The sequence below is a fragment of the Antechinus flavipes genome, chromosome 1 (assembly GCF_016432865.1).
Source record: "Antechinus flavipes isolate AdamAnt ecotype Samford, QLD, Australia chromosome 1, AdamAnt_v2, whole genome shotgun sequence".
NCBI classification, from domain to species: Eukaryota; Metazoa; Chordata; class Mammalia; order Dasyuromorphia; family Dasyuridae; genus Antechinus; species Antechinus flavipes.
This window is the reverse complement of record NC_067398.1, coordinates 222,553,771-222,580,574: the sequence shown is the minus strand read 5'-3', so window position 1 is coordinate 222,580,574 and position 26,804 is coordinate 222,553,771. Positions and strand designations below refer to the sequence as shown.

The window sequence follows — 26,804 nt, the reverse complement described above, 5'->3', positions numbered from 1 at the left end:
AATTTGATGCTGATTTGACCTTTGCTTTAACCAGTTGATGATTTGGTCACACAGATAGATCATTCTGAAATGACTCCCAGTTCAACAAGCAGTTATTCATAGCTTATTTTATTTTATTTTTTAATTTTCAGTGCTCAACTGCTGGTTTTTTCTTCTTGAAGAACCTTCTGAGTAGCCTTTTGTTTACAATTTCTCTGGACCTTTTTCATTCTTAATCATTAATAACATTTTCCAACAATTTTTTCCAATAGTGTTCTCTTTCACAATTATGTCACCAAGTGTCAGTGTATATTGACTTGGTTTTGAGATTCTATTAAATTCCTAAAACTATGTTTTCATCTGCTTCGACAATTGTTGATGCATAAAAAAATAATTATCTACATGGTGGTCTTTTTGCTTATACTTATCATGAGCAATCCCAAGTAAGATAACTAAGACTTAGGAAATTGTGTTTCTTTTTTATCATGGGTGCCTAATGATGTCATGGCTCCCCATTTCTCCTTCCCTGCCATGTGACTTTCTAAATGAGAAACTATAGGCAGTTTCTTCTTTATGTTTTCTGAGATCATTTATAAGGAAGAATATTTATTATGGTTCAATTTTTTCAAGGATAACTTTTTGGAGGACCAAATCTTAAGAGAAGTAATAGACAAGTTAAAACTTAAAGATATTTTTGGTCTTTCATTTTTAATCATGAATGATACTTTCCAACATGTTTGGGAAATTCTCTGCCCCATTTTTTGGTGCTATGAATGCTAGCATGGAAGCAAAAAAGAGTTCAGAAAAAAGGGGATATTTTTTAACCTATGTAACTGGAAGGAGGGATGGGTGCCTAATATTGGAAGCATACACAAGAACTTCTGCCTGCTATTGACCCAAGTTCTGGAAGTGTATGATGAAGAATGGAGGCATCTAGCTTTCTACTTTAGAACTTTCACAAATATATTTGTGACTGTTTCTTGTCTACTTAATGAGTGAGGAAGAAAAACCTGTTAGTTGAATGCTGAGTCAGGGCCCAGATGGAGAAGGGCCTTGAGAAGCCTACTATATTTCTTGCCTCATTTACCTTCAGTGAAGAAAGCTTGATTTGGCTGATTAGTATCTCTTGAATGCACATACCTGGAAGTAGAGAGTACCTCCATTTCATCATCAGATACTTTCAGAACAAGGTACAGTAAATCTCTATGGGATTTTTTCTATCTCTTAGTATTATGCTTTCAATGGTTAGTACCTCCTTACAATTGCTTAATGGATTCCCATGTCCAAAGAACTAATTACTCAATAATCAGCTTTCCAGTAATGAGATTTCCCATTAAATATGTAATTCATATTTTAGAGATTTTCACAAGACAATAAGGGCTCAACTTAATCTTTGGGAAGTTACCATTTCTTTGGTTAACTGACAAACTAGGGACTTAATTTTTTAAATTAACTCATCAAATATATACATGCTTCACAAATTTAAACAAATTCAAACATTAATTTTTAGATCAAAGGACACAAGTGGAACAACAAAGCTTAAAGAACATAAAACAGAGAACACAGAAAGTAGCAAAATTTGCTTATGAACAATCCTTGAATTGCTAGAGGTTTGAGTTACTTATAGACATGCCTTGTGTGAAGTAACCTTGGATTGTTTTTACTATGACTTCTCACCTCAATGCAGTTTCAGCAGATATGCCTGTGATTTCTCTTCAAGGGCAATCCCTTTCATGATTTTTAATTAAAATTTTATATATATTTTAAATTAATAAGCATTTATTTTTCTCATTATCATCTCAGTTCCTTGAATTGTTCTCCCTCAATCCCTGGTTGCAAACTCCTTCCCTAACCATTAGGACTGAAATAATTAGGGCTGGGAGACCTGATCATTAGCATTCCATAGAGCCATAAATTACAGATAAGTTACTTAGAGTTATATAAGCATATCTCTTGTTCCAGACTTTCTGTCTCTAGCTCAATACCTCCTTCACTCCCAATGTATCAGAATTTATAGTCCCATCTCCAACCTGTCAATTGAATTGATGGTCCCTTCCTTGAAATTTCCCTACCCACTAGTGTTTGGACCCCACCCCTTGCCTTTACCTCCCTTGATCTCTAGAACCATATAAAAATCATTGGAATCTCACATTCCATGCTGAATTATTTGAAATAAAAGTCCAATTCAGCCCTGGGGGGAATAATAGATTCTGTTCTCTCCTCCAGAAAATCTCTCCCTCTCAGAAATCCGAATAAAATATTAAATCTCTCTAATCTCTATGATTCTTTGGCATTTTACAACCACATAATAATTCTTACCTCTAGAATTTCTTTTTGTTTGTTTTGGATAACTTTTCATGCTGAATGACTATTTTATTAGTAAAATTTATTATTGTGAGTAGGGAATTTGAGACTAAAGGGTATTAGGAAAACAGGAGAATCTGGGCCCAAGTATTGTTTGATGTGATTATATACTAGCTAGATTATTTTGGGCCAGTCACAATCTCATGAAACCTAATAAAACCTATCTACTAAGTGATAGATGAACTGCATCTGTACTGGTGATGCCTTGTTCTACTGTAGGTCCCATGTGTTTTATTACAAACAGTTAACATTAAAATAGTTTTATAAATTCTTGATTTATAATATTAACTTTCTGATTCTATTTTAAATATTATATTTAAAATTAATCCTTTTTGTGGAAGCTAACTTTTTTTTTTCTTTTAGACAGGGAAGCTTCATGTTACCAATATGGGGCATAAGGTGATTGTATTTGACATTTCTGTCATAAGAGGATTGTGGGAAACCCGTGTCAGGAAGCATCAAGAACGGCAGAAGAAGGAAGCTGAAAGATTGGAACAAAGTGCTTTGGAAAAGTAAGCTCACGTTCTGTAATTATATTCATTGCCTACAATTTACCCAAATAGAACTCAAAATAGGCCTCACAGGAGGTTACTGCTTTTTAGCTGAGAATGCCATTTTTTTCCCCTTGAGATATCATAATGTCTTTTGTCTGCTTGAAACTTTAGGATAATCTGATTATCAAGTTGCTCATTATGCTCTGATAAATGTGAATATACAGGTTAAATGTTAATGTCAATTCCAATTTAGTGGAGGCACAAAAAATTGATTGTAGATAGCTGAATGGCTTTCAATTTGCTAAAAATAAAAAACAAACAATTCATCTTTTTGAGTCTTAGTCTCCTCATCTATAAAATGGTGGCATTGGACTAGATTGGAAGATGTCAGAGACCCTTTTCACCTCTAATACTCTGCACTTCTTGAGATCATTCCAAGCTGAGTTGCTTTTGACTTTTAACTCCTTGACTTTGGGAAGTTTTAGGAATGGGTTATAAAGGGCATATGAATAATGCCAGTTTAGTCTTGGTGTATTAACAATGTCCCTTCTGTACTATGATTATTTGTAACAACTTAAAATATATTCATTCATTCATTCTTTTCTTTTCATTTTAAAATTTTGTTTTCTGCATTTACTTTTATAATATTTTGATTTCCAGTTTTTTTCTCCCTTCCTCCATTCCATCTTGCCTCTCTTCCCTCTCCCCAAGATAGCAGGCAATCTGTTATAGGTTACATATATACACTTATAGTAAACATTTCCATATTAATCATGTTGTGAAAAAAGAATCAGAACAAAAGGGAAAAACCATGAGAAAGAAAGAAAAACAACAAAAAAATGAAAATACTATGTTTCTATCTGCATTCAATTTCCATAATTATTTCTCTGGAAGTGGATAGCATTTTCCATCCTGAGTCTTTTGGAATTGTTTTAGATCATTATATTGCTGAGAATATCAAAGTCTATCAAAGACTTTTTTGCTGCTGTTACTGTATGAGTGTTTTGGTTCTGCTCACTTCCCTCAGCATCAGTTCATGTACGTCTTTTCAGGTTTTTCTGATCTCTGCCTATTCATCATTTCTAATTGCACAATAATATTCTATTACATTTATATATCACAACTTGTTTATTTAAATGATGAGCATTCCCTCAATTTCCAGTTCTTTGCCACAACAAAGAGAGCTACTCTAAATATTTTTGTACATGTGCATCCTTTCCCCCTTTTAATGATCTTTTTGGAATATATATCTAATAGTGGTTTAACTGGATTAAAGGGTATGTACAATTTTACAGCCCTTTGGACGTAGATCCAAATTACTTTCCAGAATGGTTCAATATTTTAATGTTCCAACTTTCTCACATTCTCTCCACTATTTATCATTTTCATTTTCTGTTATATTAGTTAATCTGATAGATATGAGGCGACATCTCAGGCTTTTTTTTTTTTTTTTTTTGTAGTAGGTTTATTTATTTTTAATACCCATTGTTTGGAGAGAAAAATCAGAGCAAAAGGGAAAAAAACATGAAAGAGATAAAAAAACAGAAAAAATAAGTGAACATAGCATGTGTTGATTTACATTTAGTACCTTTGTCCTTTTTCTGGATGCAAATGACATTTTCTGTCCAAAGTCTATTGGAATTGCTTTGGATCACTGAACTATTAAGAAGAGCCAAGTCTTTCATAGTGGATCATCACACATTCTTACTGTTATTATGTACAATGTATTACTGGTTCTGCTTGTTTCACTCAGCATCAGTTCATTTAAATCTTTCCAGGCTTTTCTATAATCAGTTTGTTCATCATTTTAAAAGAATAATAATATTCCATTAATTTTATGTACCACAATTTGTTCAGTCATTCTCTAAGTGACAGGCATCTACTCCTTTTCCAATTCTTTGCTACCACAAAAAATTACTACATTTTTGCATGTGTGGGTTCTTTTCCCTCTTCTATGATTTCCTTTGGATACAGACCCAGTAATGGCACTGTTGGGTCAAATGGTATGCACAGTTTTATAGCTCTTTGGGCATTCTTCCAGATTGCTCTCCAGAATGGTTAGATCATTTCATAACTCCATGAACAATATATTATTATTCCAATTTTCCTGTATCCCTTCCAATATTTATCATGACTTTTTCTTGTCATCTTAGCTATTCTGAGAAGCGTGAGCTTGGTATCTTAGAGTTGTGTTAAATTATATTTCTCTAATCAATAGTGATTTAGAGCATTTTTACATATAACTATAAATGGCTTTAATTTCATAATCTGACCATTTATGACCATTTATCCCTTGACCATTTATGAATTGGGAAATGACTTGTATTCTTATAAATTTGATACAGTTGTTTATATATTTTAGAAATGAGACCTTTATCAGAAATATTGGTTGTAAAGATTTTCCCCCAACTTTGTATTCCACTTTTAATCTTGTTTCTATTGGGTTTGTTTTTGTAAAACCTTTTCAATTTAATGTAATCAAACTTGTTCATTTTGCCTTTCATAATGTCCTCTGGTCCTTCTTTGATCATAAATTTCTCCTTTCTCTAAAGATCTGATAAGTAAATTATCCCTTATTCTCTGATTTGTTTATGGTATATTTTTTTGCCCAAATAATGTATCCATTTTGACCTTATTTTGGCAAGGGGTGTGAGATGTAGGTCTATGTCAAATTTCTGACATATTATTTTCCAGTTTTCAGAGTTGTTTTAATTTTCATTTCTCTAATCAACAGTGATTTAGAGCATTTTTTTCATATGAATATGGATAGCTTTAATTTCTTTATTTGAGAAATACCTGTTCATATCCTTTGTATTTGTATCCATGTATTGATTGAGGAATGATTTATAACTTTGTAAAATTGGCTCACTTTTCCAAAGAGGCCTTTATCATAAATAGTGGGTATAAAAATTGTTTTCCAGCTTTCTGCTTCCCTTCTAATTTTAGTTACGTTTGGCTTTATTTGTATAAAACCTTTTAAAATTTATTGTAATCAAAATTATCCATTTTGCATCTTATAACATTTTCTATTTCCTGTTTGATAATAAATTCTCATCTTCAAAGATCTACAGATAAACTATTCTTGCTCTCTTTATTTAATTATGATATTACCCTTAATGTATAAATTATATATACATTTTGATCTTATCTTGTTATGTTGTGTGAGATGTTGATCAATACATAATTTCTGCCATACTATATTCAAGTTTTCCCAGCAGTTTTTGTCTAATAGTGAGTTCTTATCCCAGAAACGGAAGTCTTTGGGTTTACCAAACAGTAGATTACTAAAATCATTGAGTATTGTGTCCTGTATACTTAACCTATTCAAGTGATCCACTATTCTTTTTTTTCCCTAAACATATTTTGATATTTATCATGATGCACAAGAAAAATTAGATCAAAAGGAGAAAAATACGAGGATGAAAAAGCAAGGTAGCAAACCAAAATAATGAAAAAAAACGTTAAAATACTATGTTGTGATCCATATTCAGTCCCTGTAATCCTCTCTCTGGGTGCAGATGACTCTCCCCATCACAAGTCTATTGCAATTGGTTTGAAACATCTCATTGTTGAAAAGAGCCACATCCATCACAGTTGATCATCACATAATCTTATTGTTACTGTGTATAATCTTCTCTTGGTTCTACTTCCTTCACTTAGCATATGTTCTACTTAATTCACTTAGTTCATGTAAGTCTCTTTAGGCCTTTCTGAAATCAGCTTACTGATTATTTCTTAAATCCACTGTTCTATTACTTATTTGGTATCAACTAGTTTTGATGATTACCATTTTATTACATAATTTTAGATCTGATATGACTAGTCCTCTGCATTTTTCATTACTTCCCTTAATATTCTTAACCTTTTATTTTTCCAGATGAATTTTATTTTTATTTTTTGCAGCTCTCTAAAATACTTTTGATGCTTTGATCCATATGGCACTGAATAAGTAAATTAATTTAGTTAAAATTGTCATTGTTATTGTGTTAGTTTGGCCTGTTCATAAGCAATTTGATATTTAGATCTGACTTTATTTGTGTGAAAAGTATTTGATAATTGTATTTATTCTCTTGAAACCTCTTGGGAAATAGACTCCAAAATATTTTATATTATTTACTGTTATTCCAAGTAGAATTACTTTTTCTATCTCTTGCTGCTGGGCTTTGTTAATTATCAATCTATCTATACACACACACACACACACACACACATACATACATATAATATATATATATATTATATGTATGTATGTGTGTATATATATATATGTTGTTAATTACTTTAAGCAGTTTTTAGTTGCATTTTCTAAGAATGGTATCATACCGATTGCATGAGTGATAGTTTTATTTCTTTACTGCCAAGTCTAATACCTTTGATGATGTTTTTCATTTCTTATTGCTAAAGTTAGTACTAGATTGAATAACACTGCTGATATTGGATATTCTTGCTCTACCCCTGATAGTATAGGCTCCTAACTTATCTTCATTACATTTAGTACTAACTGATAGTTTTAGATAGATAGTACTTATTACTTTAAGGAAAACTCCATGTACTCTTGTACTTTCATGTTTTTAACAGTACTGTATTTTTCTGAATGCTTTTTCTGCATCTATTGAGATAATCATATGATTTCTATTGGTTTTATTATTGATATGGTCCATATGTTGATTTTTCCTCATATTGAAGCAATCTTGCATTCCTAGCATAAATCCTACCTCGTCATAGAGTATTATTCTAGTGATAAATCATTATAATCTTTTTGCTAATAGTTTACTTTAAAATTTTGATCAATATATATTAAGGAGATTAGACAATAATTTTAAGGTCTTTATTTTGGGCCTTCCTGGTTTTAGTGTCAGCACCATATTTGTGTCATAAAAAGAATTTAGTAGAACTCTTTATTTTTTTCAAATAATTTATATGGTATTGGAATTAATTGTTCTTTAAATGGTTGTTAGAATTTATTTGTGAATCTATCTGGCCTTGGAGATTTTTTCCTTAAGAAGTTCATTGATAGCTTGTTCAATTTCTTTTTCTAAAATAGGGTTATTTAAGTTTTTTATTTCCGCTGTGCAGTTTATATTTTTGTAAATATTCATCCATTTCATTTAGATTGTATCATTCATTAGCATAGAGTTGGACAAAATAGCTCCTAATTATTATTATATGCCTTCTTCATTGGTAGTGAATTTATCCTTTTCATTTTTGATACTGGTAATTTGATTTTCTTCTTTCTTTTTTTAAAAATCAAATTAGGCAAAAATTTATCTATTTTATTAGTTTATTCATAAAACCAGCTTTTACTTTTATTAGTATAAAATTTTTCTTACTTTCAATTTTATTATTTTTTTTAATTTTCAGAATTTTAATTTGGTATTTAATTGGAATTTTTAATTTTCTCTTCCTGTAGTTTTTTTCATTTCATGCCCAATTCATTGATGTTCTTTTTGTCTATTTTAATTCATCCAAGCACTTGGAGATATACAATTTCCCCTAAAAACTGTTTTGGCTACATTTTGTAAGTTTTGGAATATTGTCACTTTATTGTCCTTCTCTTGAATAAAATTATTGTTTCTAAGATTTGTTTGAATTACTCATTTATTATGATTAGAAGTTTTTAGTTTCTAATTAGTTTCTAGTCTATTTTTCCATGGCCCTTTATTGCATGCAATTTTTATTGCACTTTGATTTTAAAAGGATGCATTTAATATTTTTACCTTCCTGAAATTGATTATGAGATTTATGTTTCCTAATATATGGTCAACTTCTGTGTAAGTGCCATTCCTGTGAAAAAGGTATATTGTTTTCTATCCTTACTCAGTTTTCTTCAGAGGGCTATCATAGCTAATTTTCTAAAATTATATTCACCTCTTTAATTTCTTTCTTATTTATTTTGTGGTTAGATTTATCTAAACCTGAGAGGGGCAAGTTAAGAACCCCCACTAGTATAGTTTTGCTGTTTATTTCTTTCTGTAACTTATATTACTTTTCCTCTTAAGATTTTGGATGCTATACCACTTATTGTATGTATGTTTAATGTTCATATTACTTCATTGTCTATAGAACTTTAACAAGATGTAGTTTTCTTCCTTATCTCTTTTAATTAGACCTATTTTTTTTTTTTGCTTTTGTTTGTCTGAGATCAGAATTGCTATTCCTGCTTTTTTTTAAAACTTCAAATGAAGCCTAATATATTCTGCTCTTTAATTTTACTCTATGTGTATCTCTATTTCATATGTGTTTTTGTAAAGAATACTATAGGATTTGATAAGTGGTCAAAGGATATGAACAAACAGTTTTCAGATGATACAAGCCACCTATAGTCTTGTAAAAATATTCTAAATCAGTATTGATTTGAGAAATGCAAATTGAAACAACTCTGAGGTACACCTCATACTATTAGATTGGCTAATATGACAGAAAAGGAAAATCATAAATGTTGAAGAGAATGTGGAACATATGAAACCTGAATGCATTCTTTGTGAAGTTGTGAAGTGATTCAATTATTCTGGAGAGCAATTTGGAGCTATGTCTAAAGGTCTATAAAATCAGGCATAACCTTTGATACAGCAAAACCAGTAGTAGGTTTTTATCTTAAAGAGATCATAAAAAAGAGAAAAAGACTCACATGTACAAAAATGTTTATAGCAGCTGCCTTCGTGATGGAAAAGAATTGGAATTTGAGGTGATGGCTTTAAATTGAGAAATGGCTGTTCATCTTGTGGTATATGAATGTAATTTCAGAAATTGCAGAATTGCAGAATTTCAGAAAAACCTGAAACTAATGCTAATTGAAGTGAGCAGAATTAGAACACTGTACACAGTAACAGCAACATTGTACAATGATCAACTTGACTTTTCTCTTTTTACCAATACAATGATCTGAGACAATTCCAAAAGACTCATGATGGAAACTGCTATCCACATCTGTAGGAAAAAAAAAAAAGATGGAGTCTTAATTCAGATCAAAACATACTTTTTTTTTACTTTTTTGGTTGTTTCCTTTTATTCTGATTCTTCTTTCACAATATGAGTAATGTGGAAATATGTTTAATGTGATTGTACATGTATAATCCATAACAATTGTTTGCCATCTTGGGGAGGAGGGAGAAGAGGTATAGAGGGAGAAAAAATAGAAATCAAAGTCTTAGAAAAGTAAATGTCAAAAACCATATTTACACACAATTATAAAAAATACTCAAGTGGAAAAATATCAAAAAATATTTAAATGCAAAATGAGAAAAGTAAAAAAGAACATTTTCATGTACATAGCAGAAAACAAGAAGATATAACACAATAAATTTCCATTTCAAGAAAACCTATGTAATACATACTAAACATTGTTTTCAAAACTACACAGATTTTTTTTTTTTTTTTTTTGCATCCCCTCAGGTTTTCTTTTTTTTTCTTTGCTGTTCACTCTTTGCTTTGTCCTTCCACCAGAAGGCTAATTTAAATGCAAATAGAGTGATAGCTATAAACACACACACACACACACACACACACACACACACACACACACACACAATCTTATATAAATATAGTCTAACACACACATATATAGGACTATATTCTACATATTTCCATTTGTCATTTCTTTCTCTAGAGTTTGATAATATTTTCACAAGTCCAAGCCTTTTTGTATTTTTTCTGATCAGTCAGCTCATCATTTCTTATGTCACAGCAGTATTTTACCACAATCATATTCAATCTGATATATTGTTTTTAACCCCACCCCCCACTCCCACAATTTCTGCATTCTTTCTATTCTTGGCTACATTGGTTTTATTTATATGAGAAAATTTTAATTTAAGACAGTTAAAATTCTCTATTTTAATACTTCAAAAGAAGTTCTCTCACTTTATAATACAGCTTATGGTCTGGTACTTCTGTATCTCCTTCCTTAATATTTTTTCCCTTAATTTTTTTGACATATTTGATCTTTTTTTATTTTAAATGAATTTTGCTATTATTTTTTCTAACTCACTAATATAATTTTTTAATAGGCTATACAACCAGTTGTGCATGTGACACAGTGAGAATTTTTTAAATTAGGTTAGACTATCTTTAGTCTCCTGACAGGTCAGAAAATTTGTAATTATCTGATAATTTTGTTGATGTGCTGGGTAATTTCTGCTTAAGCTGAAGCATGTCTATAGATAGGGCTGAAAGAATAAAGGAGTTACTGCTTTCTTTCATTTCCACCCTTCCGCAACCTTTTACATAGAGGCTGACCTAGGTTGGCCCCTCTGTGCCTTAATAAGATCATCATATTAACTTTTTCCTTCTTCCCCAAGATATTTTGGAATTCCATAATTAATGTTTATAAATCATTGATGAGATTCCTGAATAAACTCACAGTTCTTAGTAATGTTTGAAGGCTAGCCCCAGGTTGACAGCATCTGTTTGCAGTGTTTAGATTCACATATTTAAAAAAAAAAGCCATAAATGACCTCATGAATAGATGTATACAAAAAGAAATGGAACTCACTGATTGGAATTTGTTGTGCTATTCAGCTTGTGCTTTTAGCCTCAATTATAAAAGAAACATAATATTTCTATTTTTACCTTATGTATTATGAATGGATTTACTTATAACACTTGTTGTATGAGATATGTGTCTTTATTCAAAATTTATAACTAGAGAAAAAGGTAAAAAAGATACTTTTGTTAGCATTAAAACAAAATATTTATAAGAGAACTTTTAATTAAGAAAAATTGAAATGTCATTATGCCTTGGCCAAAAATTTTATCTTTAATGAAAATTGGGGGTTATTTAAGATATACGCTGCTTACTTAAATGAAGAAGATTTTTCTTTTTTGCATATTGAAGAGATTTAATTAATACAATAAATGCTTACCTTGATAATTATAATTCCATTGTAATGGGTTCAATGGGGAAATCATATTTAATTACCATGCTGATGATGAAATATAAAGTGAAGAAATTTTATTTGACTTAAAATTTTCCAAAGATAGAGAATGAATACTATTATTGATTCTGATTTTTCAAAATTACATGATTGTTTAGATAAAGATATTAAAGTAAGATCTGCTTGGATTCCTTATTCTGATTTATTTTTTTTCCTGAGATTTCCCTTTTTCTTCTTTAATTTTGTTGGGGGAGCTATATATATATATATTTTGCTGAGGCAATTGGAGATTAAGTGACTTGTCCAGGGTCACACACCTAGAAAGTGTCTGAGACTAGATTTGAAGTCAGGTCCTCCAGACTTCAGGGCTGGTATTCTATCTACTGCACCACCTAGCTGCCCCCAGTTCTAAATCATTTTAATATTTACTGGAAAGGCTAAACATGCATGTGAGGCAGAGTGGGGGTAAAGTGGGGAGTTCAATTAGTGCAATTTTTGTATCTTGACAAGAGAAGTTAAAAGAGTAGTATTGAAAAGAGTTAAATATGTATTGGAAGATAGAGAAACTTTACTGTTTGTTATTAAAATACCTGTAAGCCTTTTCTAATGTCAATACAAAATTGTTGTCTTAATCCATGGCATTTCAAATGGTAGGTTATCATATAAAAATTCATTATGAAATCTGGTTACTCTGATCATATTCATTTTTTTATTGCTTACATGATCTCTTTGTGAGCGACTACTAAGATTGAAGTATAGAACTTTAGATTCTAGAGTATGGGTTCAATCTTGTAAGCAGCCTCCTAAATAATATTTAGCTGATTAATTTTGCTTATATTTGGATTTTCTCTCAGAAATCTGAGAATATGGATCTACTCCCTTGGAATAATTCAGTGTGTGTGTGTGTGTGTGTGTGTGTGTGTGTGTAATATATATATTAAAAGTGTTCCTAAGAAAGCATTTATAATAACAACAGATATTGGTTATGGAACACTCTACAGAAAATAAAAATAAACAAACAAACAAGAAACATTCCTCATCTCCAACCCAAATTATATATACATAATGACAAAATCTAAGTCTTTTGCTCCCCCATGTTCAACTAAATTCCCTCCTACTGAAGTTGTGGGGCTATATGTTTGATTTTCTTCTCTTCTAAATCCCCAAGACACTCAATAATTTCCTCTTTCCTCTCTAAAAGTCTGAGTTGCCAAATTGTCCATCACAAACATATACCGCAATTTGTTCAGCCATTTCTCATGCATGGGCATCCCTCAATTTCCAATACTTTGCCATTACAAAAAGAGTTGATATAAATATTTTTGTATAACTAGTTCTTTCCCCAGGTTTTTTGATCTCTTAGCAGTGATATTGCTGGATCAAATGGTATACACAGTTTTCTTTTCCTTTGGGTATAGTTCCAAACAGCTTCCAGAATGGTTGGATCAGTTTACAATGCCACCAACAGTACATTAGTTTCTCAGTTTTCCCACGTAACTTCTAACATTTATCATTTTTCTTTTGTGTCATTAGTCAATCTGAAAGGTGTGAGGTGGCATCTCAAACCTGTTTTAATTTGCATTTCTCAAATCAATAGTGATTTAGAATATTTTTATATGACTATAAATAACTTTGATTTCATCTGGAAACCTCTATTCATTTTCTTTGACCATTTATCAACTGAGAAATTATATACATATAAATCTGACTCAATTTTCTATATTTTTGAGAAATGAGGTCTTAATCAGAGATACTTGTAAAATTTTTAGGGGATTCTTTTCTAAAGAATTTATGTTTTCAGACTTGTTAAAGACTGTATTATTGGGTGTCATTATTTCTGATTCTTTTTTTTTAGTCTGTTTCACTGATCTATTTCTCTTTTAATTAATACCAAATAGTTTTGAATGTTGCTGCTTTATATGGTTTGAACTCTAGAAATGCTATTACCTTTTCAGTTTTATTTTTAAAAATTATTTCCTTAATTATTGAGAATCTATCATGTCTTTAAATGTTATTTGTTAAAGTTCTATAGAAATATTTTTGATAGTTCAATTGCTATATTAAAACTTTAAATTCAATTTGCTATTATTGTGGCTCAGTTATGAGTACTGAATATTCCTTTAGTTATTTCTTTGAGGAACACTTTGCAATTGGATCTATGCAAGTATTTTGTGTGTTTTTGGCAGTAAATTTCAAATATTTTATTTAGTTATTTCTCTTGCTATGACTGTTTTTTGAATTTTTTTTTATTATACATAAATGCAAATCTTTGTGGGTTTATTTTTAGTTTGCAATTCTGTTGAAACTATTAATTGTTTCAGTTAATATACTTGCCAATTCTTTGGGGTTTTCTAAGTAAAAATCAACACATTTGTCTTCTTTATATTTTCAATTTCTTTTCTCTTGTTGCTAGCATTTCTGGAATGTGAATTATATCAAATAATAGTGGGAAGATTAAACATTTTTGTTTTCCTTCTATATTTACTGGGAAAGCTTCTAGGGTTCTCAATTACTTATGAGACATTTTTTGCTTTTAAATAATCATATCATTTTGCAAAGAAACCCTTGATAAGTTTTTTTTAATGCATTCATTAAAGACTTTTGGGGACATATATTAAAATAATCATGGTTCTGGATGTTTTTGTTTGTAACATGATTGATTATGTTGATTATTTTCTTAGTACTATCCTTGCATCCTTTACATAATTCCAACTTGATCATAATAAGTGATTTTGTGAATAAGTTTCTGTACTTAATTTTATGAAATTCTATTAAAAAATTTGAATTCATATTCATCCTACTTCTTTTTAGTAAGTTTTTCTATTGATTTTTTCAATTTCATTAGTTATTTTAAAGAACCAGATTTTGCTTTTCTTTGTTATTTTTATAGTCTTTTAAATTTCTAATTTGTCATTTTACCTTCTAATTTTCAGTATCTGTTCTTTAGATTTATCTTGAGTTTGTTCATTTGTTGGATTTCTAATTTTAAACTGCATATTCCGTTAATTAATCCTTTTTCTTTTCTATTTCCTTAACATATGTTTTAATGGATATAATTTCCCCCTGAAGATTGTTTTTAGCAGTGTTTCAGAAATTTTTTGTATATTATTTTGTCATCACTTTTTCATATAATTTTAGTTTCTTTAATTGAATTTTTGAACAACTCATTATTTAGATTGTTATTCTTACATCTTCATTTCAATCATGATTTTGAACTGATGGTGATTATTATTGTTCATAAAGGATGTGTTTGCTATTTCTGCCCCTTTTAGATGTATTCAAAATTTATCTATGTCCTTTTATATTAAACAAATTTTTACATGGTACAGAAAATTATATTCCTTTAAAGCACCATTTAAAAAATAAAAAAAATTCTTCTAGTTCCAGTTTCTCTAGCAATTTGTTAAATTCTATATTTTTCATATTCTTTTCTTTGTGTATGTAGATGCAATGGCATTTGGGAGAGATACACTTAATATTTTTTTGGCTTATTGCCTGTGGTTCCTTTCCTTACAATGCAATTTTCTTATCAATATATTATGACTTTAAAAAATGCCTGATAGTATAAATGAAATTTCTACTTTTTTGGTATTCAATGGCTACCTATTAAATTTTGTTGCATCCTCTAATTTTTATCCTATGTGTGTTTTTGTTTTTTATGTGGGTTTCTGAAAAATGAGAGATTGTAGGATTTTGTTTTCTTATCAGATGTATCACTCTCATTTTATTGGATTCTTTAATCTATTTAAAGTTAAAAATATATGTATCAGTTTTACATTTGCTTTTTATTACTGTGTCTAACATTGACTTTTGTCTGTCTTTGTCTATCTGTCTCTATTTCTGTCTCTCTGTCTCTGTCTGTCTGTCTCCCTCTCATATTCATACCCTACTTTGGTCCCTCTTCCTTCTTTGGGTTTCTTTTCATATTTAAAGATAATACTTTTTCCTCTAATATTTTAATCTATTTCTCTAATTATTTTAATCTATTTTAAAAGAACCCATGTTCTCAAGTTATCTTCTCATATTCAAGCCTCTTTCCTTTTCACCTAACATGTATTTTTCTAGTTTTGAAGTTTTACTTAACATATTGATTCTTTTTTCTTTTTTTTTATTTAGTTACCTAATTCCCTTCTTTCTTAGTTAAATTAAAATAACGACTCCCTTTTATCTTCTATGCTTAAATTTTTTCTCTGTCTTTTCTAAAGAACAGTATCATTACCTTATTCTAGTCATTATTTCTTCTTCCTTTTCATGTTAAACATTTATTTTTTGATTTATAATATTAATATTTATTTATTCTTTATCTTCTGTATTCCTTATGGAATGAAAAGTTACTTTTAAAGTAACAATTTCCAATTCCTTTTTCTAAACAATTTCTATTATTAACTTGTAGATCATTTGCCTCTTTTTTTCTAATTGTGCCTCACTCTTAAGTGTATAAATTCCTGTAGAAAGTAGGGATAATACAAGTAATGCTCCTTGGTAGAAATTTTCTTGTGTACCTGACAGTGTATTTCAATTTTACCCCATGTCCTTCTCATGATCATTTTCTATCTCATTTTCATGAGATTCCTTCTCTGTGTTCATTCTCTTTCAACTTCATGCCATAAAGGATCCCAGGATCATTGATTCCCTGTTTTCTGAGACAAGATGTTTTCCATGGAGACACAGCACTCTCATCAAGCGTAGGTCTTCCTGAGCACTATATCCCTGAAAATTATACCTATTGTTAATATCCCATTTACAGTATAGAATATATCTTTCTCCAATATGGTAGTGTTCTTCAATGGACCTCCTTCCACAACTGAATCAGTATTTTCCCCTTTATTTCTCCCTATTTCATTCCTTATCTTTGATTAGGATACATCATACATTCCTCTCTGTCTTCTACCTCTATCCCTGTTTTTAATCCACACTTCAGTTCTGCAGTTTAATTCCACAAAATGCACTCATCACTTATGAGATAGGTGGGTTTGTTAAGAGAGTTAGATATTTCAGGTCTATTCCTCTATCATCTATTTTCCTTTAAGTTCCACATTCCCTCTCATCCTTTTCTCCCTTCCTCCTTCTCTCTGTCTCTGTCCCTATCTCTGTCTTTGTCTATGTCTATCTCTGTTTCTCTGTTTCTATCTCCCTCTCATATTTGTATCCTCCTTCTGTTCTTCTTCCTTCCCTTCTCTCTTTCCTTTTGTGTACTTTTGTGAACTATTTTCTTTTTGTTTTAGTGGGCATATGTTTTTCTCTGTTTTTTTTCTAATTTTTTAAGAATTGGGATAATTAATTTTGTTATTCTTTTTTTTTTTTTTTTGTAGTTCTATGTACCTTTCCTGTATCTTATGTACTTTTCTATGTACCTTTCCTTATATCTGAGCTGTTTGGAGGTAAAATAATCTGCTCATATACTATTTCCCTCTCTTTTTCTCTTTCTTTCTTCTTCTTCTCTCTCTCTCTCTCCTTCTCTCTCTCTCTCTCTCTCTCTCTCTCTCTCTCTCTCTCCTCTTCTCTTTTTTTTTTTCATCTGGAAGTCATGTTTCAAATGTTTCTCTTATATTGAAGGTCTCTATTTTTTTTTTTTTTTGCCATTAATAACCAAACTCAGATTTGAAGAGTATTGTAGGGAAATAGAGGCTTCCTTTCAACTCTTTTAAAAACAGTATTATTTTCCGTATTTTTTTGTGGTTTTCAGTGGGTGTCAAATAAACCTGTATTATTCAAACTTCCTTTCCTTCATATTTGAAAGTCTCTCTTGCTCCCTGGCAGAATTTGTGTTTGTAATTGAAACAATCACATTTAACCACAATATATTTTGGAGTTTACAGCACCTACCCTCCCACAGTTCACTGGTGTTTTAGTTTCTGTATTCAGTTCTGTTAATTTTCTTGTATTGTTTCTTGCATTATGGTATTCAAGTTGATTTTTCATGGTATTTCAGAAGAACCATCACTTTAAATTGTTTGTCTTAATCTTTGCTTGCATGGAGATCAAGTATCTTTTCAATGTTATTGCTTTTTTCCTATTTCTTCATGGTTGTCCTTCACTTCAGTACATTTGTATTTCCCAAAAGTTGATCTCATATGTTCCCTTTTCAATTCTTTCAAGATTACATATTTTTTTCTTTTGATCATACAACTACAGTTTCATATTCTATTGAAAATCCACAGTGCTTTTTGTTTCCTCAGGTGTTGGTTCACTTTAAAAAAAAAAAAACCTTTCCAATAGTTATTTAGAGACATTTGGAAACATTTAAATGTTTTAGTATCCATATTCTCTTTTGTTTTGATATATTCTCTTTTGATTTATCTACTTTTGTCCTGGGTTTTAAGGTGAATTATCTTCCTCTTGAGATCTTTAGTGATTTTTCTTTTATTTTTCTTATATTCTCTTATAATTTCTTCCTTCTTCCCTTTTAATATCAGTCCCCTGCAGGCTGGCCTTCAAAGGTGTCACCCTCCTTTCATGCTGAGAAATTTGTTGTTGTTGTTTCAATATATTTTTTAAAAAATCAGCATCACTCTCTACTTCAAGAAACTTCTTCAGGTATAGACTCATCCATAAATGCTGTGGTTCCCTCTCTTGTTTCTTTTATTTTTTTATTCTGTGCCTGTAGGCTGCTGCACTAGGTAGTGTTTAAGCTCCTATCTTTCTATATCTCCCTGTCTTCTTAAAAGTATGTGGTCACAGTTAGGATCTGCATTTGTTGCCACAGAATGATGGGGTGAGAGTAGCAGTTGAGTTTGGCAACAACTGCACCAGAAGCAAGAGAATTTCTGAATTATTCTAAGAAAACAAGCTGTTGCTTCAGGGTGTATGTCATGTCAAAATATGAGGGTTGGCTCAGGGGGGAGGTAGAGAAGGTATGTTTGCTTAATATAGCTCTTTTGGAGGAGTCAGGGGATGAAGCTTGGAGAAACTCTCAAATCATTTTTTCTTGCAGGTTAATGATCACTTAATTGCTAAATCTAATGACCTTATTTTCTTTCTCTTCATTTTTTTCTTCTCTGCACTATTTGACACTGATGATCACCTTCACTTCCTTTATACTCTTTCTTTCTGAATTTACATGACACTATCTTGGTTCTCCTCTTACCCGTATGAATTCTCTTTAGTCTTCTTTGAAGCTAGATCTTCATATCTTGTCAACTAATTGTGCACATACCCCAAGGCTCAATATGGGTGCTCCTCTTTGTACACTTTACTATCTCATTGGTGATCTCAATTATTCTCATGAGTTTAGTTATCATATCTATGCAGATGGTTTCCAGATCTATAAATCTAAACCTATTCTCTCTTCTGATCTCTAATTCCACATTGCCAAGTGGAATTGTGCCTTTGACATCTAGAAGGCATATAAAAATCAATGTTTCCAATACAAAACTATTATCTTCTCAAATCCTCCTTTCTTTTGTACTTCCCTATTGCTTTCAAAAGCATCAATATCTTCTAGATCACCCTAACTTTTGAATTTGGCATCATCTTAGTTTCATTGACCTCACCTTTCCAATCAGTTAACAAAAAATGCCATTTCTACCTTCATTTCTTTTCTCTCCACTTATTCAGCCACCCTGTTTCAGGATTTTTATAAAGTCTCTCTTGGGCTATTTTAATAGCTTTCTAATTGGTTTCCCTAATTAAAATCTTGCCCATTCTAATTTATATACCCTCAGTTGCCAGTCATTTTCCTAAAGTATAGTGCCAACCATGTTACATCCCTACTCAAAAAATTCTAGTGATTCCCTGTTATCTTCAGGATCAAATATATAATCCTCTTTTTTGCACCTTAAGCACTTTGTAATCTGCATCCTTCCTACATTTTCAGTCTTCTTACACTTCTATTTTTTCTAAGCACTCTACAATTAAGCTGCTAGGGTTCAAGTTCCCTTTGTGACATTCCACTTCTATAGTTGTCTCCCCAAGACTTGAAAAACTCTCCTCTTCACTTTCAATTCTTAATTTTTGTAGCCTCCTTTAAGTATTAATTAAAATCCCAGCAATTCATTTGTCTGGAATTCTGGGGGAGTTGGAGATCAGAGTTTGAGGAACTCTCCAACCCTTTTTTTTGTGGGTCAATGGAACTGAGCATATACTAAGGTTGGAAATCAGGGTGATAACCAAGGGAGTGCTATATACATACACATTATATATGTATATGTCTCCATAACATAGATAATGAGTAATATATATGCATATATACATATATATATATATATGTTATGGGGATGCATATGTATATTTCTGCTCTGTAGTTTTTTCCTTTTTTTTTTTTTTTTTTTAAGGAATCTGTGCTTTTCTGAAGAAACTATAGAAACTATATTATGACATCTCTCTTTCTTGTGGAACTTTTATATGGTTGATATTTATCAAATGGGTGCATTCTGACATAGACTCTATTGGGTTTCTTATCTCTATAATAACACCATATAGGTGGAGAGTCTAAGAGCCAAGGGTTACACTTGTCTCATTATAGTTGTGAAGTGCTTCATCTTCTGTGGCACCTGCTGTGCTCCTGTTACTACCCCTTCTTTCTATAAATCTCTTTCCCCCACCTAATGCTAAATGCAGAATGTTGTTATTCTTGCCTACTGAGGTCCCTCTATGGGCTGATTGCTGAAATCTCAATTGGAACAGATATATTGATTACCACGAAGTATTCACAATACAGCAACAAATGGTCTCTATAAGTTATCTAAAGTATTAGGAACATTAAAGTTAATTCTTAGGTATAATATTTACTTAAATTATATGATTTTTAAACCAAATTTCCTATGTATTTCCTTTGTCTCTAATATTATCCCTGACCTCTTAAAGTGCTAGCTTAAGTTATTGCTGAAGGGATTTTTGATTTCATTCTTTTTGACATATCTTTTTTGACATCCACTTTGACGAATGATTCATGCTCTCCAAACTTCAAGATCATAATGTATTTCAAAGAATTGGTTGTGTCATCCCTTCAGCACTCCTAAAATGTTTTTTCCCCCTGAAGAATATCACTTTGTCACTTTCCATTTCAAAAAGCACACTTTGAATGAAATATTTGGAAGGTAACTTGACTGGAAGGCATTGTCCAAATCTCATCACATGAGAAAGAGTTGATTTTCTTGCTATAATGCAATCTCTACATTGTGTCAATACATAGTTCAGAAATATCCTGTCAGGCAGATATTTTTAGCTCCTTCCCTTTTCACTAGTGGCAAAGACCCTAGTGAAAAGCATAACTATGAGTCCTGTTTTCCTCATAAAAATATATAACTCTAGCCAATGATTGTCTTATATGGTTACATTTTTACCTAGAGCTTTCAAATAAAATAAGGGAGCTAAATGGAATCTTGACTTGGTTTAACCCATTTCTACCTGCTAATACTAGTGACAGATGTTTAGATTGGATTTATGGTGATGACATCTTCTAGGACAGAAAGAAAGAATGGATTCTAGCAACATGACGTATTCTAAAAAGAAATAAATCTTATTAGTTTCTAAAATAATTGCTTCAGTTGCATATATTGATAAATTTCAGAGATTATTTTTAGGTGTATACTTGATGAAGGTCCAAAGAAAATGGAAACTAATTACATCATTGGGATCGGGAAAGTATTTCTTTAAATCCCAGGATTCTTTGAAGACAGATGATCTGCCATCTTCTGCAGGAGGCTTTTGCTAAGTCTTCCAGATGCTAATGTTTTCCCCTCAAAATCACCTTGAATATATTTTGAATATATATGTATATATATAATATATATGTACATGTAGTGATTTTAATTAAAGTATCTGATCTTCATATAATAGGTTCATTTCTGTTCTAATTCAGACTCTTTGGACTATGTCCCACTCAAATTTGGAGGGTACAGAGCTTTATTAATTAGGAAAAAATTTTGAATGGTACTTATTTAGAGAATTATTCATGAGTTATATCATATTGGGACCATTTTCTAAGCATAAAGGAGAGGGAGTACATTGAAATGAGAGCAGAAAAGGAGAAGCCAGAAGACAATGAAGATGTAACTAATGAGTTTAAACTTTGTTGAAATTATAATACTTTTAAAAAAGATTGGGATTGTAGCAATTTATTAAATATATTGTTGTAAGAATTGTCATATTACAGAAAAAGGCCATGCCATAAGGATGAGGCAACACATGTATCATGCATAGAAATATATATATATATATATATATATGATTTGAGATTTGGCCTACTTTATCTCTTTAAAGACTGAAATTTCTATCTTTGTGGAGAATAGATGGATAGATGAACATTTCTTTGCTATCTTCAAGAGGGTTACTTTAGAGTAAGAGAATAAAAGACATATTCCCTGTCACTCTACAATAAATGTTATCAGATAGTTAACTTTTCTTCCACTTTACCTCTCCATCCCTCAAATATTTGTTACACAAAAACAGTTATAGATAACTAGCAAATATATTTATCTAAGAAAGTTATACAGCAAATATTGGAGAATTTATATAGATTAGAGCAAAGATAAATGGACTCTGACTTTAGTAATTCATTTCAACCAAGGAAAGAATAATATCACTGGAGAAGTTCACTCTTAGAAGTGTCTGGAAGGGGCTCTCTTGTCTCACAGCTTCTATGTCAGCCTAGATGACTAGTATGTTTGTATAGCGGGTTGGGGTAGAGCAGAAGCTAAACTATATCAGATTAGTGAGAGACAGTGTTGGGTTTCCTTTTCAAGAAGTTTTCCCCTCAATAATGGAAGAGTAAGTGTTGGGTAGAAATGGCAACAAGAGGCTTTTCCTCCCTGCTATAGCTGTTGTGCAAAAAGGCATTCTGGAGACTTCAGTACTTCATTGATCTGATGATGAGATTTCTTACATACTGTAAGAGTTGCAGGAAGATTTTCTATGACAGTGATGGCTCTGTGACTGAGTGACTGAGCTGTGTGTTGTGAGGTCAGAAGAACTGTTTGGTACACTGTGCTCTCTCTAGGTTATTGCAATAACTTTCTGGTTGATTTCCCTGTTTCAAGTCTTCCCCCATCCCAATCCCCTCCACATGACTGCCAAAGTGATTTTCCTAAAGTGTAAATCAAAAAATATTATCCCCTTACTTAATAAATTCCAGTGTTTTTCTATTATATATAGGATCACTTAAAAAGTCTTTTGTTGGTCATTTGAAGCCCTTTAAAACCTTCTCTAATTTCTAGTCTTCTTACACTATACGCTTTCAGGCACTCTCCAAAACATCTATGTATAGGTTTATTGCTAATTCTCCTAGAAAATTCTTCTTCTCCTTCCTCAGTTTATGCAATGGTTGTTCCCCATGATTGCACTTTCTCACCTCCATCTTTTAGAGTTTCCTGCTATCTTTAAGACTAATCTCAAACATCATCTTCCGCAGACAGCCTTTCACCTTATCCCAGGAGTTATTGCATTCACCTCTGAGATTACCTTTCATCTACTCTTTAAGTATTTTGTATGTAACAATTTGCATGTTGGAGGATTGATAGAGAGTGCAGCTGCTTTAGTTCCATAGAGCTGACCAAAGCTCCCACTACAGAAGAGGGGAAAAATTTGTTAGGAGGGCCTATCACATACTATGGAGTGGGGGTAGAGTTAATACTACAAACAATCAAAGTTAGTGGTCAGTCTCATGAGTCTTGGACCTAAAATAGTATCTGAATCAGAGGCTAAGGTCAGCTATTAATTTAGCCGAAGGCAATGCTAATGCCTCCAGGAAAACAAACAAACAAACAAACAAAAAACTAGTTTAGAACCAGAGTCCAATCAAATCTAATGGGGAATAATTGGAAGTGAAGTTAGGAACTCAGAAATCCAAATTTGGCACAAGGTTGTTATTGAACTAGAATAGACATTTTTAGTTTTTCATACTTGTCAGTCTTGTGTATGTGACTTTATAAATTCCATAGTGCTCTATCCTTGTGCTTCTCCTGAATTCTCTTTGACTGAAAAACTTCTGCTGTAGTCAGTGCTGTCATTAACTTCAATAGTAGCTTTGGAATCCATGGGGTGATCAGGACAAAGCCATATTTCAATCAGTATACATATACACACACATACACACACACACACACACACAATAAAACAATTAAAAGAGCTTGAATCCTATAAGAAAATGAGTGATATTTTTATTTTATTTTATTTTATTTTTATTATTTTTTAAATAACTTTTTATTGACAGAATCCATGCCAGGGTAATTTTTTACAGCATTATCCCTTGCATTCACTTCTGTTCCGATTTTTCCTCTCCCTCCCTCCACCCCCTCCCCCAGATGGCAAGCAGTCCTTTACATGTTGAATAGGTTACAGTATATCCTGGATACAATATATGTGTGCAGAACCGAACAGTTTTCTTGTTGCACAGGGAGAATTGAATTCAGAAGGTAGAAATAACCTGGGAAGAAAATCAAAAATGCAAGAAGTTTATATTCATTTCCCAGTGTTCTTTCTTTGGGTATAGCTGCTTCTGTCCATCTTTAATCAATTAAAGCTCTCTTTATTGAAGAGATCCACTTCCATCAGAATACATCCTCAAACAGTGTCGTTGTTGAGGTACATAATGATCTCCTGGTTCTGTTCATTTCACTTAGCATCAGTTCGTGTAAGTCTCGCCAGTCCTCTCTGTATTCATCCCGCTGGTCATTCCTTACAGAACAATAATATTCCATAACGTTCATATACCACAATTTACTCAATCATTCTCCAATTGATGGCCATCCATTCATTTTCCAGCTTCTAGACACTACAAACAGGGCTGCCACAAACATTTTGGCACATACAGGTCCCTTTCCTTTCTTTAGTATCTCTTTGGGGTATAAGCCCAGTAGTGACACTGCTGGATCAAAGGGTATGCACAGTTTGATAACTTTTTGAGCATAGTTCCAAATCACTCTCCAGAATGGCTGGATGTGTTCACAATTCCACCAACAATGTATCAGTGTCCCTGTTTTCCCACATCCCCTCCAACATTCATGTGTGATATTTTTAAAAAAGCCTTCACAGAATTGAAAATTGTTAGAAATTAAAGTCATGACATTGTCTCATATGTGCCTTTTAACATAGTTTTCTCTTTAATGTATAAAGACATTTTATGAATATTGAGAATGTAAACAACTTATCCTTAATATTGAGACTCTGATATTTTCTTTGGAGCAGACTTATTAATTCACTGGTAGAGAACTACCATTGATGAACTACCTCTTCTAATTTTGATTGCACCTGCTCTGAAATTTATAATCTTAACTAGTAGTCTAGGTATTAAGAGGTTAAATGATTTCCACAAGTCACATAGCCACTGTGTTGCTGAAACAAGACTTGAATTCAGTTCTTTCCTAGTTTAGAGCTCTCTAACTACTATGCTACACCTAAGTGCCCTCATTTTGCTGTTATTTAAAATAAAGCTATTGGGATCATATTTATTTTTGTCATTTTTTATAAATATTTTTATAATTCCTTTGTGCAAGGAATTTGCAGTATTTAAAAGGTATTTGTACTTGGTTTTGGATAGCCTCCTTGATAGGAGCAAAAAGCTTAATACCGTTATAAATACAAAGTCAAGGAAGTCATGCTCAATTGAATAGAAGTTATTATTCTTTTTATACTAGGTTTAGATAAATTACCTGTTGTTAAGTATTAGATTATGTCTCAACATTCTCAAAGGGTTAGTTTGAATCTAGCTGGGCCTACAACATAGAATTTCCTAGACTGCAATTTATAGGGTTTTAAGTTTTTCCAATGCAAAAGGTTGTCATCAATTTCTACCTACTCTTTTTTATGTGTGTGTTCGTGAGAAGTACCCCAGTTTGCTAGTTTTCAATAAAGCACTTGAGACAAATCTTAGATCAGGAATATCCTGAGAACAAAAATACCATTAAATGAAATCAAGCAGATAGTGGGAGTTTAAGCACAATGACATCATATACTACATTAGCAATTATCTGGGGACTCTATATATTATCTGCTAAAAGTCTTTCCATTTTCTTTTTCTTCATGTCTAACTCTCTTTATAATACTTATCTCTACCTTTCATCAATTGATTCTAATAGTCACACATTTCTTTCCTTACTGAAAACCCAGGAGATTGACAGTATGCCTCCTTTTAACGCCCTTTTCCTTTATGTTTAAAATAGGTTAAATTTTTATTTTGCTACTTCTTAAAATCTCTGTGAATATTCTTCCAAATTTCTAGGATTATAGGACAACACAGATCATTAATATCTAGGTATTTTAGTTATTATTTATTTATAATTAAATACATAATATTTAATTTGTGTTAATATTATGTATACATATATACATACATAATAATCATTATTCATGGTGGTAGTTAGCATAATTCCCCAAACTATACAAAGTACTTTATAAATATTATGGGATTTTCTCTTCATTACAACTCTAGGAAATAGATATTAATAATCCTCATTTTATAGATGAAGATACTAAAGATTAAGTATTAAGTGACTTGTTCAAGAGTCACAAGTTTTAAATATGTGAGGCTCCATTTGAACTTAAATCTTCTTGAATCTAAAACTAATCATTATTCTCCATAACTAAATCTAATGGAATTTATATGCTAAAAAGTATTTGAAATACATTTCCTTAGAGATTTAACTTATTTAGATCTTGGGCCTAGTAATATATTCAAGGCAGAAATCATGTTCCCCCTCACTGAATACATATGCATCCTTTATTTTATTTTATTTTTTGGTTTTTCAATTATGTTTTTCCAATTACATGTAAAGAGAGTTTTCAACATTCATTTTTGTAAGGTTTTGAGTTCTAAATTTTTTTCTGCTTCCCTCTCTTACCTTCTTCCTCAAGACAGCAAGCAATTTGATATAGGTTATACACAATTATTTAAAACATTTCTATATTAGTCATATTTATACACATCCTACAAATATCAGCTAAATGCTTATACTTCCATTCCATGAAGCCTTCCCTAATACCTGAAGGCAATAGCCTTTTTTCCTTTAACTTTATACACATGTTTATTTTGCATTTATTTCATGTAAAATAAGTGGTATTATCTATTATAGTTACTTGCTGGTATCATTTTCCTCATTAGACTAACTCCCATGAGAGAAAGGAGAAATTATTAGTTATATTTTCTGTATTTTTTTCT

General features: G+C 31.4%; 1 protein-coding gene across 1 annotated transcript in view; it reads left to right on the top strand.

The window, feature by feature from the left end:
- Window positions 1-26,804, top strand: part of LRRC2 (leucine rich repeat containing 2) — a 193,424-nt gene that overhangs the window by 16,804 nt on the left and 149,816 nt on the right. The window contains exon 2 of the mRNA XM_051996718.1: window positions 2,707-2,855. Within this exon, the coding sequence (XP_051852678.1) occupies window positions 2,731-2,855 (125 nt within the window). The 5' untranslated portion in view covers window positions 2,707-2,730. The remainder of the gene's footprint in view (window positions 1-2,706; window positions 2,856-26,804) is intronic.